The following is a 16,457-nucleotide window of genomic DNA, read 5'->3' on the forward strand; positions in this document are numbered from 1 at the left end:
CAAAAATGAGCTGGGTGTGGTGGCAGGCACCTGTAATCCCAGCTACTCAGGAGGCTGAGGCAGGAGAATTGCTTGAACCTGGGAGGCGGAGGTTGCAGTGAACTGAGATTGTACCATTGCACTCCAGCCTGGGTGACAGAGTGAGATTCCATCTCAAAAAAAAAAAAAAAAAAGAAAGAAAATCAAGGATTACACTTGGGCCAATGACATTCAGTTTAAAGTGACTTAAGGCACACAGTCCCTCGCTGTCTGCTCACTGGTACTCCCCCTTGACATGAAGGTATGATTCTGAAGGATTGAGTGGTATGCAGTGAACGGTGCCTGAGATACCAGTTTCATTCTGAGTGGGGCCATGAGGGCACCCAGGCCTGTATCTGAGATTCTGAAGCCAGAAAACAATCTCAGCAGCATAGTCCCAGCATTCTTGACCACCCTGTGTACAGCCCTGTTCTGCTTTTTCCCACCATCGGTTCTTACATCTATTAACCCAGCACTTTGGGAGGCTGAGGCAGGCGGATCACTTGAGGTTAGGAGTTTGAGGCCAGCCTGGGCAACATAGTGAAACCCTGTCTCTACTAAAAATACAAAAATTAGCTAGTCGTGGTGGTGGGCACCTGTACTCCCAGCTACTTGGGTGGCTGGTAAAGGAAAATCACTTGAACCCAGGAGGCAGAGGTTGGGCAGAGGTTGCAGTGAGCCAAGATCACACCACTGCACTCCAGCCTGGGCAACAGAGCGAGACTCCATCTCAAACAAAAAACAAATGTAATCAGAACACTGATTCAGACAGTCTGACTACATTACATCCAAGGCTTTTGATAGCAGCAGGACTCTTGTGAGCTTCCGAGACTGCCAGAAGAAAAGAGGAGCAAATACATTTCCACACTCAGGAACCCCTTGACTGCATTCCAGCAGCTCAGACTGAGTTCCTGCAGACTCCTCTTCTATTTTCTAAAAGGTATTGTGTTAATTTTGGAGTAAATTTTGCTTTAAACACTTGATAGAATTCTCCACTGAATGCATCCGGCCTAAAAATTTTTTTTTAGTCTTAAAATTATGATTTCAATTTCTTTTCTTTTTGTTTGGAGACAGCGTCTCACTCTGTCACCCAGGCTGGAGTGCAGTGGTGCAATCTCGACTCACTGCAACCTCTGCCTCCCAGGTTCAAGCAATTCTCCTGCCTCAGCCTCCCGAGTAGCTGGGATTACAGGCGCCTGCCACCACGCCTGACTAATTTTTGTATTTTTAGTAGAGACGGGGTTTTGTCATGTTGTCCAGGCTGGTCTTGAATTCTTGACTGGTGATCCACTTGCCTCAGCCTCCAAAACTGCTGGGATTACAGGCATGAGCCACCACTTCTGGCTGATTTCAATTTAATAGTATAGGACTATTCAAATTATTTATTTCATATAGGTGATTTGTGGCAGTCTGGGGTTTTTTTTTTGTTTGTTTCTGAGGAACTGGTATATTTCATTGAAGTTGTCAAATTTTATGTTTATAGAGTATTCTCTTATCTTTTTGATGTCTGCAGGATTTGATTTGTGTAATAGCCCTTGTTTCATTACTGATACTGACAAGTTATGTCATGTTCCTTTTTTCCCCCAAGTCTTGCTTCTCAGCAAGAAGTCCTGTTGGGTTGATTCTCAGCCCTGCTTTAGAGCTGTTCCCCACACATTTCGATATGTTGTATTTTCATCTTCATTCCTTCCGTGCATTTTGATTTCCCTTAAGACTTCCTACAGACCCATGGATTATGTAGAAGTGTGTTATTGATTTTCCAAGTATAAAAGTTTTTTTTATGTTGTCTTTCTGTTATTGTTTCCAGCTTGATTCCATCATGGTCAGAGAACACATTCTGTATGATAAAATTCTTCTAAATGTGTTGAAGTTTGTTTTATGCTCTGGAAATTGGTCTATTGGGTGTATGTTCTCTGGGCACTTGAAAGGAATGTATGCTGTTGTTGGTTGAAGTGTTTGACAGATGTCTGTTAGACCTGTTGGTGGTGTTGAATATCATTCTATTTCCTTGCAGATATCCTGCCTAGTTGTGTCCTGATGTTGAGGGAGGGATGTTGAAACCTCCAACTACAATTGTGCACTTGTCTAATTGTCTGTTTCTCTATTCGTTTTCTTCCACATTTTGTTTCACATATTTTTATAGCTCTGTTTCTTAGTGCATACACATTTAGGATTGCTATGCCTTCTTGGTGGATTAAACTTTTTATCATTATGCCATTTCCTTCTCTGTTTTTTTTTTTCTTTTTCTTTTGTTTTCTTTCTTTTTTTTTTTTTTTTTTTTTTTTGAGGTGGAGTTTTGCTCTTGTTGCCCAGGCTGGAGTGCAATGGCATGATCTTGGCTCGCTGCAACCTCCACATTCTGGGTTCAAGTGATTCTCCTGCCTCAGCCTCCTGAGTAGCTGGGATTACAGGCATGGGCCACCATGCCCGGCTAATTGGGTATTTTTAGTAGAGACGAATCACAGTGGTTTTAAACTCCCTGTCTGATAATTCCAATGTCCCTGCTCTCTGAGTCTGGTTCTGATTTGTGTTCTCTCTCTCTTTAAACTGTTTTTTGCCTTTGAGTATGTCTTGTTATTTTGTTTCTTGAAAATGGGGCATGATATGGCTGGGCAGGGAACTGCAGTGGACAAGCCTTTAGTGATGTGGCGATAAGGTGTGGGGGCAGGCAAGCATGCAACAGCCCTTTGATTAGGTCTCAGTCTTGTAGTGAGCCTGTGCCCCTAGACTGAACTTCGCAATGCTGCTCAGGTTGTTCCCCTCCACCCCACCCAAGTCCTTAGGTGGGAGAGGATGGGATGGCTGCAGGGAACTGAAGGTGGGTGGGTATTTTCCTTCCCTGAAGGCATTAGGCTCTGAAGGGTTAAATTGTTTCTTTTTGCCCAGGTCAGTTAGGCTCTGAGGAAACCTCATTAGGTTAGTCTCTGGTTAAACTGTTTATTTTGGTCAGGGAAGGCTGGGTCTCCCTCTGTTGCCCAGTCTGGAGTGCAGTGGTGCCATCACAGCTTACTGCAGCCTTCAACTCCCAGGCTCAAGCCATCCTCCTACCTCAGCACCCCCAAGTAGCTGGGACTACAGGCATGCAGCACCACACCTGGCTAACTAAAAAAAAAAGTTTTTTGTAGAGATGAGATCTCACTTTGTTGCCCAGGGTGGTCCCGAACTTCTGACCTTAAGCAGTCCTGCCACCTTGGCCTCCCAAAGTGCTGGGATTCTGGCATGAGCCTAACAGTTGCTTCTTGGGGAAGATCTTAAGAGCAGAATGCTTATATTTATTTCAAAATGGCATATTTCAAAATGTTTATTTCTCTTCTCCCTCCCAGACACACAAAAATCTGGGATTTTTTCTCAGATATTTACTGTGAGAACCTGGCTGAACTTCAGCAGGTAAAATTCACGAAAGCGTAGGGAGCCCCCCAGTACTTGGGTCTTCCTGGAGTTTTCATCTCAGACTTGTCCACACTGAGTCTCTGGCAGGTCGTCAATTACAGTTCTGGTTTCCCTGCCTGGCACAGGTTCCCCACGTTTCAGCTCCTAAGTTTCTGTTCCAGTAAATTGTGGCTGTCTGTATTCACCCGTCCTCTCTTCACTTCGGAGAGGGCAGAGAGTGGTCCTGTATCCTCACATCTCTTACAGATCTTTTTCAGAAGAGTTGTTGATCTTAATCTCTCTTTCAGGAGTGGAGATTTCTTTATTTAAAAAAATTATTTTTTGGAGATGGAGTCTCGCTCTGTCACCCGGGATGGAGTGCAGTGGTGCGATCTTGGCTCACTGTGACTTCCGCCTCTCTGGTTCAAGTGATTCTCCTGCCTCAGCCTCCCAAGTAGCTGGGACTACAGGCGCCCGCTGCCATGCCCAGCTAGTTTTTTGTATTTTAGTAGAGACGGGGTTTCACCATGTTTCCCAGGCTAGTCCCGAATTCCTGAGCTCAGGCAATCCACCCACCTGGGCCTCCCAAAGTACTAGGATTACAGGCGTGAGCCACCATACCCGGCCAGGAGTGGAGATTTCTAAGCTTCTTCCATGCCAGACTAGAACCAGAACCCAGAGTGGTATTTCTTATTTTTATTTTTTTCTAGAAAGTCAGTCTCGCTGGGATGCCCAGGCTGGAGTGCAATGGCATGACCTCAGCTTACTGCAACCTCCACCTCCCAGGTTCAAGTGATTCTCCTGCCTCAGACTCCCGAGTAGCTGGTATTACAGGCATACACCACCACACCTGGCTAATTTTTGTATTTTTAGTAGAGACAAGGTTTTACCATGTTGGTCAGTCTGGTCTCAAACTCCTGACCTCAAGTGATCCGCCCACCTCGCCCTCCCAAAGTGCTGGGATTACAGACGTGAGCCACTGCACCCAGCCCCTCTATATGTATTTAGACCCATAGGACAATTATAATTTTTGCCTCCACTATCAAACACAATTTAGAAAACTCACGAGGAGAAGGGAAGCCTATTGCATTTGCCGTCCTTTCTTCCTGGCAAAGATGAAAGTCTAGGCCCTTCTTCCATTTCTGTTGGCATGGTGGGGGTGTGGACATGGTTTTTCTGCAGTTCTGGCTGGAGTAAAGCAGTCACTGTGTACTGTCGTGATAGGCTGTCCCTTTCCTGGTCTTTTGGCTAGAGAGAGGAGACTTTCCGGGGGTGCTTTTTGTGTGCCCATTTGCATTTCGGAGTTGCCAGCTTCCTTGCTTCCAAGACTAGGATATATGAAGTAAACAGAGACCCAGAGAACTCATCACCATGTTGTCACTTGAGTCTGACTGAGTGCCATTGCCAGTGGCTTGCTTCTCTCTACTTTTCAGAGTTTTCTTATGTTTTAGATACAATATTGAAGATTTGTAGTGTGTTTAGTGAAAAGAGTTAGGGAAATACATGTCTGTTTTCCGCAGAGCAGAAGTACAAATTTGGTTTTTTGTTTTTTGTTTTTTCTTTTTGAGACAGGGTCTCACTCTGTTGTCTAGTCTAAAGTGCAATGGCATGATCATGGTTCACTGCAGCCTCAACCTCCTGGGCTCAGGCGATCCTCCCACCTCAGCCTCCCGAGTAGTTCGGCTACAGGCGTGTGCCACCACGCCCAGCTAATTTTGTATTTTTAGTAGAGACGGGTTTTCTCCATATTGGTCAGGCTGGTCTCGAACTCCTGACCTCAAGTAATCCGCCCACCTCAGCCTCCCAAAATGTTGGCATTACCGGCGTGAGCCACTACGCCCGGTTGAGTTTTTAATTTTTTACATCATTGTTGGCTGTTGGCTTTTGAGGGTTGGTGTACATATATATGTATGTGTGTATATATATATATGTATTTGTATGAGACAGATCTGGTCTTGCTCTATTGCCCAGGCGGCTGGAGTGCAGTGGCGCAATCTCAGCTCACTGCAATCTCCTCCTCCCAGGCTCAAGCAACCCTCCTGTCTCAGCCTCCCAAGTAGCTGGGACCACAGGAGTGTGCCATCATGCCCAGCTAATTTTCATATATATATGTGTATATATATACGTATATATACACGTATATACGTATATACGTGTATATATGTATATATGGATATATGTATATATGTGTATATATGGATATATGGATATATGTGTATATATGTATATGTGTATATATATGTATATATGTGTATATATGTGTGTGTGTGTGTGTATATATATATATATTTTTTTTTTTTTTTTTAGAGACAGGATCTCACTATGTTGTCCAAGCTGGTCTCAAACTCCTGGGCTCAAGCAGTTGTCCCACCTCAGCCTCCCAAAGTGCTGGGATTATAGGCATGTGCCACCACGCCTGGCTAATTTTGTATTTTTAGTAGAGATGGGGTTTCACTATGTTGGTCAGCCTGGTCTGACCTCAGGTCAGTCATCCGCCCACTTCGGCCTCCCAAAGTGCTGGGATTACAGGCGTGAGCCACTGTGCCCAGTTGAGAAAGGATTTATTTATTTATTTATTTATTTATTTGAGACAGAGTCTTGCTCTGTTGCCCGGGCTGGAATGCAGTGGCACGATCTCAGCTCACTGAAACCTCTGCCCTCCTGGGTTCAAGAGATTCTCCTGCCTCAGTCTCCCGAGTAGCTGGGATTACAGGTGTGCACCACCACGCCTGGCTAGTTTTTGTATTTTTTGTAGAGACGGGGTTTCACCATGTTGGCCAGGCTGGTCTCAAACCCCTGGCCTCAAGTGATGCACTTGCCTCAGCTTCTCAAAGTGCTGGGATTACAGGTGTGAGCCACCACACCCGACCAGAGGAAGGACTTTTATGAAAGACAGCAACACATTTGGCTTTGTTCTGAGAAGCAGAGTGTAGAAGAAAAACAGTAGATACCGGAAAAGGAGTCAAAAGCCATATGATTTAGGGCCCACAACAAGGATTCTGGCTTTCACTCTAATTGCAAACAGAAGACAATAAAACATCTCATTTTTGTTAAAAAATCTTTTTTGCGCCAGGCGTAGTGGCTCACACCTGTAATCCCAGCACTTTGGGAGGCTGAGGTGGGAGGATCACTTGAGCCTAGGCGTTTGAGACCAGCCTGGGCAACATAGTGAGACCCCGTGTCTCAAAAACAAAAACAAAAAACAACAACAACAAGAAAAACAGAAGCAGCAGCTTGTGAAAGTGTAGAGTAGTGTAGAGAGAGATAACAGGGCCTTGCACTGGGCGAGCAACCATGGAAGGGCACCTGCAGTTCATGGCAACAGGGTGGGCGTGGCTCTACAAGTAAGGGAATGACTCCTTGTGCATCCAGGTGGACAGTTGTGCCATATGGAATTACCTATATGGGAAGATTGGTATTTAACACACAGGGAAATCACCATGCTACGTTCTTCTATGATTTTGACTATTTTAGATTCTACATGTAAATGAAATCATGCAGTATTTGTATTTCTGTGCCTTCTTTATTTCACTTAACATAATGTGTCCTCCAGGTTCATCCATATTGTCACATATGTCAGGATTTCTTTATTTTTTTAAGGCAGAATAATATTCCATTGTGTATATAAACACATTGTGGCCGGGCTCGGTGGCTCACGCCTGTAATCCCAGCACTTTGGGAGGCCGAGGAGGGTGGATCACGAGGTCAGGAGTTCAAGACCAGCCTGGCGAAGATGGTGAAACCCCATCTCTATTAAAACTACAAAAATTAGCCTGGCGTGGTCGCAGGTGCCTGTGTAATCCCAGCTACTCAGGAGGCTGAGGCAGAGAACTGCTTGAACCCGGAAGGTGGAGGTGGCAGTGAGCCAAGATTGTGCCATTGCACTCCAGCCTGGGTGACAGAGCAAGACACTGTCTCAAAGAAAACAAACAAGAAAACATTTCCTTTATCTATTCATCCATGAACGGATACTTAGTTGTTTCCATATCTTGGCCATGGTGAATAATGTTGCAACTCACCTGGGAGTGCAGGTATCTCATGGAGTTTCACTTCCTCTGGATCTATAGCCAGAAGTGGGATTGGTGGATCCTAATGTAGCTCTAGTTATAATTTTTTGAGGAACCTCTATACCGTTTTCTGTAATGATTGTACCAATTTACATCCTTTTGATAGTGGCCATCCTAATCTCCATTAGGATGATTTCTCATTGAGTTTGGGTTTATATTTCTCTTATGCCTAGAGATGTTTACCATCTTTTTATATGCTTGTTGCTCATTGCTCATTTGTATATCTTCATTGGAGAATTGCCTATTCAAGTCCTTTGTCCATTTTAAAATCAGGTTATTTGGTTTTGTTATTGTTGTTGAGTTGGTAAAAGTTCCATATAAATCCAGGATATATTGCAAATCAGATATATGATATGTAAGCATTTTCGTCTATTCTGTAGATTGCCTTTGTTTCGTTTGATTAGCCAAAGTTTTTAAGTTTGATGTAGTCCCATGTCTATTTTTGCTGTTATCTGTGCTTCTGATGTCATATTCAAGAAATCACTGCCATCTCCAACATCCTCAAGTTTTTTCCCTTTTTACTTTAGTAATTTATAAAACAATTTGGTCTCACATTTAGGTGTTTAATCAATTTTGAGTTAATTTTTATGTATGGTGTACGGTCAGGGTACAGGCTCATCTTTCGCATGTGGAAATCCAGCTTTGTCAACATCTTTTGCAGGGGATTATCCTTTCCCGATTGTGTAGTAGTTGTTTTCGTGCCGCCCACGCCATGCTGAAATTCACACACAGAGTTGCAAGTTACTGCCCTCCGGGAACCTCCCCTTCTCTTCCGAAGAACCAGGAACCAGGGGCTCTACAGCTCACTCGGGCCCCCTCATACGTCTGGGCGCCTAACAGCTCAGCCGCGACCCCGCCTCAAACGCGTGGAACTACACTTCCCAGAAAGCCAGCGTCCTCCCGTGGACTCCATTTCCTAGAGGCCTTAGCGGCCGCCCTGCTCCTCTAGGTCCCAGGCGCTCTGCGGAGCTTTCGCTGCCCGGTGAGCGGCGCGGGGCTTGAGGTCGCCCAGACCTCGGAGGAGCCGGGTCACGAGGCTGGAGCCTCCTGCTTGCAGAGTGCGGCGGGGAGGCGCGGCCCGGGAACGCGGGATTCTGTGGAGGTGAGCGGCATGGCTGGCTGCGCCGGGAAGAGGCGGCGCTTGGCGCCAGGACGGCCTGAGGTCGCGGGTGGGCACCCCCGCGTCTGTCACCGGCCCCCGCGCCAGGACTTGGACTCTCGTCCCTCACGGGCCGCTCTGGTGCCGCTTCCGATGTCCCTGCCTCTGGCCCGCGCCGCCCGCCGTGAACGCGGGGCCAGGCGTGTCCTCCCGGGCGCACCCTGCCCGCGCCGTGTGGGCCTCGCGGACTCGGGGCGCCGGGACCCCGAGCGCAGGGCAGAGGCAGCCGGGCCCGGTTTCTGAGTCCGTCCCCAGGACGGCCACCCCTCCTGCCTCGGGACACCCAGCGCTTTCCCCTTCAAAGACGTTTTCTGTGGAGTCAGGAGATGATTCGTTCTCGGGAGGGAGCGGAACCGGCTGGGAAAGGCTTGAGGCGGAGGGAAGTCGTCCCGGGGCCGTCGTGGTGGGAGTCCCGGGCCGCCTCGCAGGGGCGTGAACGGGGCAGGTGCCCCGGCGCTGCCTCAGTTTCCTGAGCGGTGCAGTGGGTGCTGGCAGTGCCAGCCGGCGCCGAGGAACTCGGCGGCGTGGGGCGAGCCTGGCCCTGGTGGGCTCGGCGGGTCGCTGCTGCCACTGCGGGTCCAGTGTCCTCTCTGTAAGCCCCAAGCCTGTGAGGCCTGGGCCTGGCCGGGCGGCCCAGCGCTGCTCTGGTCCGCGGGCTCCTGGCTCCTCCCGAATCCCTCTGAGGGCGCGCGGGGTCCTTCTCAGCGGGAGTCGGGGTTTCAGAGCTGCGGATTCCAGGGCTGGAAAGCAGAAGGGGTTCTTCCTGGCTCCCTTTCTCTTCTCAGATCTGCCTTCTGGAGACTGCACCGTCCTCACGGGAGAGCCAGAAAGAGGACATGGCTGCTGGGCAGCGGGAAGCGAGGCCCCAGGTGAGCTCATTGCCCTCCCAGATCCTAGTGGATGGATTTTCCCCACTAACTGGAGTTCTTCACCCGGGACCATCTTCAGCCAGGATGGAGCCAAGTCCTTTTCCCTTGGAGGAGCTGGTCCGCCCTCATGAGTTGTGGATTCTGTAGGGAGGATCACCACCCTCCCCATCCGTGTCTAGTGGTTCTTTTTCAATTAACACAGGTTGTTCACTAATCTTAATCCATTGTGTGACTAGTTTGACAAGTAAGATACCACGAGTCTATCACTAGGGACAGAACAAACGTACACACCTGGGAAAAATCCCTGCCTCCTTCACTCACTCATGTCTCCCTTCCTATCCTTTGCAGGAATACTTTTTTTCACTCCTGAGAATCCTCATAACACCAACCCTTCCCCAGGCTTCTCCAACACATAGTTTTTATTTTTTTCTGCTTCTTAATTTTGTGAATCATATTCTTTGCTTGTATTACTCTCTTGAAAACTAGTGTAGACCGTTTTCATTTTTGTGTAGTGGGAATGAGGAGGCCACCCTTTCTAGGTGCGACAAGAGTGAACAGAGTTGGAGAGGTCGTTTGACTCGCAGGACACAGAGAGAAGACCCCTCAGGTAGCCGCAGGAAGGGTTTCATGGGATATCAGTAGTGCAGAGGCAGCGTAGGTGGTAGTTAGGAAGTAGGGCTGTCAAGCCAGATGGCAGCGTTTTAACCCATCTCCTCTGTTGCTGTTTGTGGGCCTTGGGCTTCACCTCTCTGTGCCTCAGTTTTCTCACCTGTAAAATGGGAGTAACAACCGTGCCCACCTCCCAGCGTAGATGAGGGGATCACATGAGTTAGTGTGTGGAAAGTGTTTGGATCAGGGCTGGGCACTGAGTAGTTATTGCTCCGTATATGGTGGTTGTGGTTGCTGAGTGACATAATTGTATTAATATATTAATGTTGTTAGATAGAAACTGCTGTACAATGTGTTTAGGACCCAGAAGATGTTATCCTTTATTCATTTTTTGGTCTAACAATAATAATGTCCACTGAGTGTCTAGCATACCAGGGAATGGGCTGAGGGCTTTACATTTGTTCTCTCACTCTCACAGTAGCACAACAATTACAATTCTTGTTTTACACGTGAGGAAACTGAGGCTCAGAAAAGTTAAGTAACCTGAGTACAGTCCAAGTATGTCTGGCTCTGAGTTCCCTCGGACCACCCAGTCCTTCCTGTGGTGCGTCTTTCAGAGTATGGGCAGATCCAGCCAAGTGATACCAGAGTGCTTCTGCAGCGTGGCAGTATCCTTTTTTTTTTTTTTTTTTTTTGAGATGGAGTCTTGCTCTGTCATCCAGGCTGGAGTGCAGTGGCGCGATCTCAGCTCACTGCAACCTCCGTATCCCCGGTTCAAGCAATTCCACTGCCTCAGCCTCCTGAGTAGCTAGGACTACAGGCATGTGCCACCACACCTGGCTAATTTTTTTTTGTATTTTAGTAGAGACGGGGTTTCACCATGTTGGCCGGGATGGCCTCAATCTCCTGACCTGGTGATCCACCAGCCACAGCCTCCCAGAGTGCTGGGATTAAAGGTGTGAGCAACCACGCCTGGCAGCATTATCTTTTAGACCAGCCAACACAGTGGAGTGGGACCTGAGGGTGTGGCCAGAACAGGCTATTGTGCATTTGAGCTGGTATTTGTCCTTCAAGGCATTCCTATTCCATTCCCACAGAGCCAAGCTGCTCTCCTGACTAGAACCTTCTCCATCCGTGTGTGAGTGAGTCTCCGTGGCATCCTTCCTGTCTGTTCTTGCTGCCCATGCATCAGTGATGTGTAGACCTGTGTGTAAAATTCAGTGAAGGGAATTTTAAGATCAGAGAGAGAGTGCAGAGTTCACAATTAGAAAATTGGAGTTAGGATCCTGCTGCTACCTCTAGCAAAGCACATGACCTGGGATCTTGGCTGCCCTGGACCTTGTGTTCTTGTCTCAGGGCCCTGTGCAGATACACAGTTGTTCAAATTATTTCATGCATTTTCTAGTCCGCTAGTCAGATTATACATTCTTTGAGAACAAAGATCATTTCTTGTACTCTTCCCCAATATGCAAATAATTTGATGCTCTTTCACCATAAAAATATTGCAGGGTCATGGTGTAAATTTTAGAGAATAAAACATTTATATACATATGTATATGTGCATATATATGTATGTTTATGGATACATGTGTATATATACATGCATACGTATGTATGTTTCTATAGTTCTGCGTTGCGTAATGACATTTTGGTCAATAAAAGACCATAAATGTGACAATGGTCCCATAAGATTAAAATACAGCTGAAAGAGTCCTGTCTCCTCATGCCTAAGTAGCCATTGTAACATTCTAGTGCAAGGCTTTGCTCGTGTTTTGTGGCGATGCTGGTTTAAACAGACATACCGTGCAGCCTGCCAGTCCTATAAAAGTATACAGCATATGCGATTGTACAGGTAATAGTTGATAATATCTGACTGTGATGCTGGGTTATATATTTATTATAGTATTCTTGGTATTTTACAGTGTCTTCCTTTTGCTTGTTTTTTAAAAAAACTGTAACAGCCTCAGGCAGGTTCTTTGAGAGGTAATCAGAAGAAAGCTTTGTTCTCATAGGAGATGACAGCTGCATGTGTGTCATTGCCCCTGAAGACCTTCCAGTGGGACGGGATGTAGAGGTGGAAGACAGTGGTGTTGATGTTGCTGACCCTGTGTAGGCCTAGACTAATGTGCGTATTTATGTCCTAGTTTTTAACAAAAAATTTTTTAAAGTAAAAATAGAATTAAAAGCTTTTAAAATAGGAGAAAGCTTATAGAATAAGGATATAAAAAAAGAAAATATTTTTGTACAGCTAGACAATGTGTTTTAGATAAGTGTCACTACAAAAGAGTCAAAGTTTGAAAAAATTAAAAAGTTTAGAAAGTAAAAGTTACAGTAAGCTAAGGACAATTTGTTAAAGAAAACTTAAAAAAAATAAATGTAGTGTAGCCTAAGTGTACAGTGTTTAAAATGTCTACAGTCATGCACAGCAGTGTCCTAAGTTTCACATTGACTCACCGCTCACTCAGCCAGGCAACTTCCAGTCCTGCAAGCTCCATTCATGGCAAGAGCCCTGTACAGGCGTACCATTTCTTCTGTTTTATACTGTAGTTTATCATGCCTTTTCTATGTTTAAATATATTTACGTACACAGATACTTAGCATTGTCTTACAGTTCCCTACAGTATTCAGTACGGTAACATGCTGTACAGGTTTGTAGCCTAGGAGTAATAGGCTGTACCATATAGCCCGGGTGTGTGGGAGGCCATACCATCCAGGTTTCTCTCTTATATTCCCATAATGATGAAATGGCTTAACAATGCATTTCTCAGAATGTACCTCCATCGTTAATGCGACACATGAACTGTATACTCTATATATTTCATATATACAACAGAAAATAAAATCACCCTTAAGCCCACCATCTGGAGATAATCACTGTCATTCAGTTTATTGTATGTCTCAATAATTTTTTATGTATGTAGAAATTTTTTTTTTTTTTTTTTTGGAGAGGGAGTCTCACTTTGTCACCCAGGCTGGAGTGCCGTGGTGCAGTCTCGGCTCACTGCAAGTTCCGCCTCCCGGGTTCAAGCAATTCTCCTGCCTCAACCTCCCGAGAAGCTGGGATTACAGGCACATGCCACCATGCCCGGCTAATTTTTTGTATTTTTGTAGAGACAGGGTTTCACCGTGTTGCCCAGGCTGGTCTCGAACTCCTGAGCTCAGGCAGTCCACCTGCCCCAGCCTCGCAAAGTGCTAGGATTACAGGCATGAGCCACCACACCTGGCCAGAAACATTTTTTTGAATGGGGACAAACTCGAAACAGTGATATATAACCTGCTTTGTACTTAACATTTTCATGGAATTTTTTTATGTCAACAAATAGCAATTTATACCATCAGCTCTAATGATTGCCTAGTATTTGTTTGTATTAATGTGATAATAGCTAACATTGGAACCTTTAATGTGAGCCCGATATGGTTTTAAGTGTATTGTGCAGATTAACTTATTTATTTATTAAGTATGTGGTAGATTTTGAGAGGCAGTTTTAGAGTACTTTTGAATGGAGCCCAGGACAGCTGTCTGGATTGGAATCCCAGCTGTACCACTGAACAGCTGTGTGACTTTAGACAAATTTTTTTTTTCCTTTTTTGAGATGGGGTCTCATTCTGTTTCCAGGCTGGAGTGCAGTGGCATGATCTCGGCTCAGTGTAACCTCTGCCTCCCGGGTTCAAGCGATTCTCCTGCCTCAGCCTCCTGAGTAGCTGGGACTACAGGTGCACACCACCATGCCTGGTTAATTTTTGTTATTTTTGGTAGAGATGGGGTTTCACCGTGTTGGCCAGGATGGTCTCGATCTCTTGACCTTGTGATCCACCCACCTCGGCCTCCCAAAGTGCTGGGATTACAGGCGTGAGTCACCACACCCAGCCAACTTTAAACAAATTTCTTAGCCTCTCAGTGACTTTTGCTTTCTGTGATGTAAAATGGAAACAATAACTATTTTCTTCATAAGGTAATTATGAAAGTTAGATAAAGTATATACTAATGATTAATACAAAGCTCTAAATACAGTGTCTGGCCCATGTAAAGCATTCAGTAGAAGAGAGGTGTTCTGATTTTCATCATTATTATTCTCAAGCTCGAATCAGCACACAGGTAGTGCCGTAAGTTATTTAACCCAGCCTCTATCAGTGAGTATTTAGGTTGTTTCCTGGTTTTTTTTTTTGCTACTAACACCATGATAAGTATCCTTGTGCTTATATTTTTGTGCACTGTTTCTTACAGTAACTGGTGAGTTAAAGATTATACACAGTTCTAAGTTTTTATGTATTATAAAATTGCCAACGAAAGATTATTCTAATTAAGGCTCCCACTAATGGCCGTAATTCCTCTACTCATCTCTTACAGTGGCTGCACAAGGCCTGAATCTCACTGTGTGCTGCTCAGTATACATTTGTTACTGGCCAATTGTTCATTAAAGGAATGACCTGGAACCTTCAGAAGCTTGAATAGTATCAGAAGTGTTTCACGGGCAGCCTGTCTTCCCCACTGCCGCCCCCTCCACTCTGTGAGGGTGGTCCTGGGTGAGCTGGAACGACTTGTCCTTACAGGTGTCACTGACGTTCGAGGACGTGGCTGTGCTCTTTACCTGGGATGAGTGGAGAAAGCTGGCTCCTTCTCAGAGGAACTTGTACCGGGATGTGATGCTGGAGAACTATAGGAACCTGGTCTCACTGGGTAAGGAAATTTCCCCTCTAGAAACAGAATTCAAAAATCGGGATATCTCAGCACCTCCTTCCCTGAATAAAAGCAGTTGATCACTGAAAAATTTGAGCTGAGTTTGAGGATTGTACAAATCAGATCTCTATAAATAAATATTGAAAACTTACTTTCTCCTAATAAGTATGGAATTGCCCTATGTCTTGGCGGGTGGGTATTGATAATTATCCCCTTCCTGCTGCACAGTTTCACATTAGAAATTCTCTCGTAGTTCAGGCAGCATTTTCCTGCTTTGGTTGTTCTGTGGTTTGTTTGCTCATCTCTCATCAGAGGGCTTACCTCATTCTTCTTCATCGACCTACCATTGCGTTTCCCACTTCTCCTTTCCAGCCAGATGAATCTTGTAAAATCCATCTTCAAAAGGGAATCATATGATGTTTTCTCATTTTAAAAAAAGTTACTTGATAGATAATTCTATAGATGCCAGTTTATAAGTTTTAATTACATCACACATGCAACGTTCCTTCTGTGGAAAAGCCACCTAGGTACGTAGGGTACCTATTATGTAGGTACCCTAATAATCAAGGGATACTTTGTTGTGTCAAAACGAAGACCGAGACTTTTTTTGTTGTTTATGTGCAGGACTCTCGTTTACCAAACCAAAAGTCATCTCCCTGTTGCAGCAAGGAGAAGATCCCTGGAAGGTGGAGAAAGACAGTTCTGGCAACTCCTCTTTGGGTAAGTGGGTGGCCCGGTTCTAAGAGGTGGAAACTGTCCCATGGAGCACTGGAAATAATTGAAGGATTTGGGCAGGGAATCATATGCTCCTTGGTATCTTAGAAAAGTTGGTCTGAATCAGAAACAGTTGAGTCTCCATCCGTGTAAGAACAGCTAAGGGACCTGTGGCATGTCCTTACTCTGGTGAGCATCACCACCCTGAAAACGAGTCCAGGGACGTGGACAGAGCTCCCAAAAAGTTACAGAGCATTGTTAGGACGCCACCATTTATGTCTAATGAAAATTATGTGTATGTGTAATGTGCATGCACGTAAGCAGAGAGAAAGGTTAGGAGGACACAGCTTAGCTGGTGACATTAGTTACACTTGGAATGGGATTAAGAATGGGTCCATGGAAGGGGATGTTATTTACATGTAACGTTTTAGTTTTTCACAAAGAGAATATATTCATGACGTTGCTATGTGATTCAAATTTAATACAGATGGTCACTTTGGGAGTATTGTGATTGAAAGTGAGGCAGAACTAGAGGCGGGAAGCCTTGCAGAGCGATTGCAGTCATGGAGGGAGGCAGGAGGTGGAAGGGCCTGGATGAAGGCACTTGCCGTGAGTTCGTGAGGGAGGAGGCGGCGCCCGCGTGATCAGGGCACAGGAGCAGTTGGGTGTGGGGTGGATTTCACTTGAGATGTGAGTGAAGTAGTCAGGTGGAGAACCCTGGTGGACAGGTGCGTAAGTGACAGGGCCGAGATTCAAGGGAGGTCAGGGAGCCCGTCAGCATGACGGGCATTAGAAGCTTGGAGCTGGCCGGGTGAGGGGGCCGAGTGGAGGCCCGAATTTCAGGAACAGCATTTGCGAGGTGCTTAAGCAGGAGGAATCTGACAGAGCCCGAGAAGTAATCAGAGGAGAGAAACGGGGAGGGGCCGTCGTGGCAGTGGAGGACTGAGAGCGGTTGAACTGGGGGGGCTCTGGCT

At 45.8% G+C, this 16,457-nt stretch overlaps 1 protein-coding gene across 2 annotated transcripts in view; it reads left to right on the top strand.

Annotated features, from left to right (window-relative positions):
* The window catches only part of ZFP2 (ZFP2 zinc finger protein), a 98,853-nt gene that overhangs the window by 18,806 nt on the left and 63,590 nt on the right, over nt 1-16,457 (top strand). The window contains exons 2-5 of one of the 2 annotated variants that reach the window (XM_054487625.2): nt 8,116-8,556; nt 9,399-9,482; nt 14,643-14,769; nt 15,394-15,489. In XM_054487625.2, coding sequence (XP_054343600.1) covers nt 9,450-9,482; nt 14,643-14,769; nt 15,394-15,489 — 256 coding nt within the window. In that variant the 5' untranslated portion in view covers nt 8,116-8,556; nt 9,399-9,449. Of the gene's footprint in view, nt 1-8,115; nt 8,557-9,398; nt 9,483-14,642; nt 14,770-15,393; nt 15,490-16,457 lie in introns of those variants that run through there. The other variant, XM_054487622.2, reaches the window with a different exon arrangement.

This window comes from Pongo pygmaeus, chromosome 4 (assembly GCF_028885625.2).
Source record: "Pongo pygmaeus isolate AG05252 chromosome 4, NHGRI_mPonPyg2-v2.0_pri, whole genome shotgun sequence".
Classification (NCBI taxonomy): domain Eukaryota; kingdom Metazoa; phylum Chordata; class Mammalia; order Primates; family Hominidae; genus Pongo; species Pongo pygmaeus.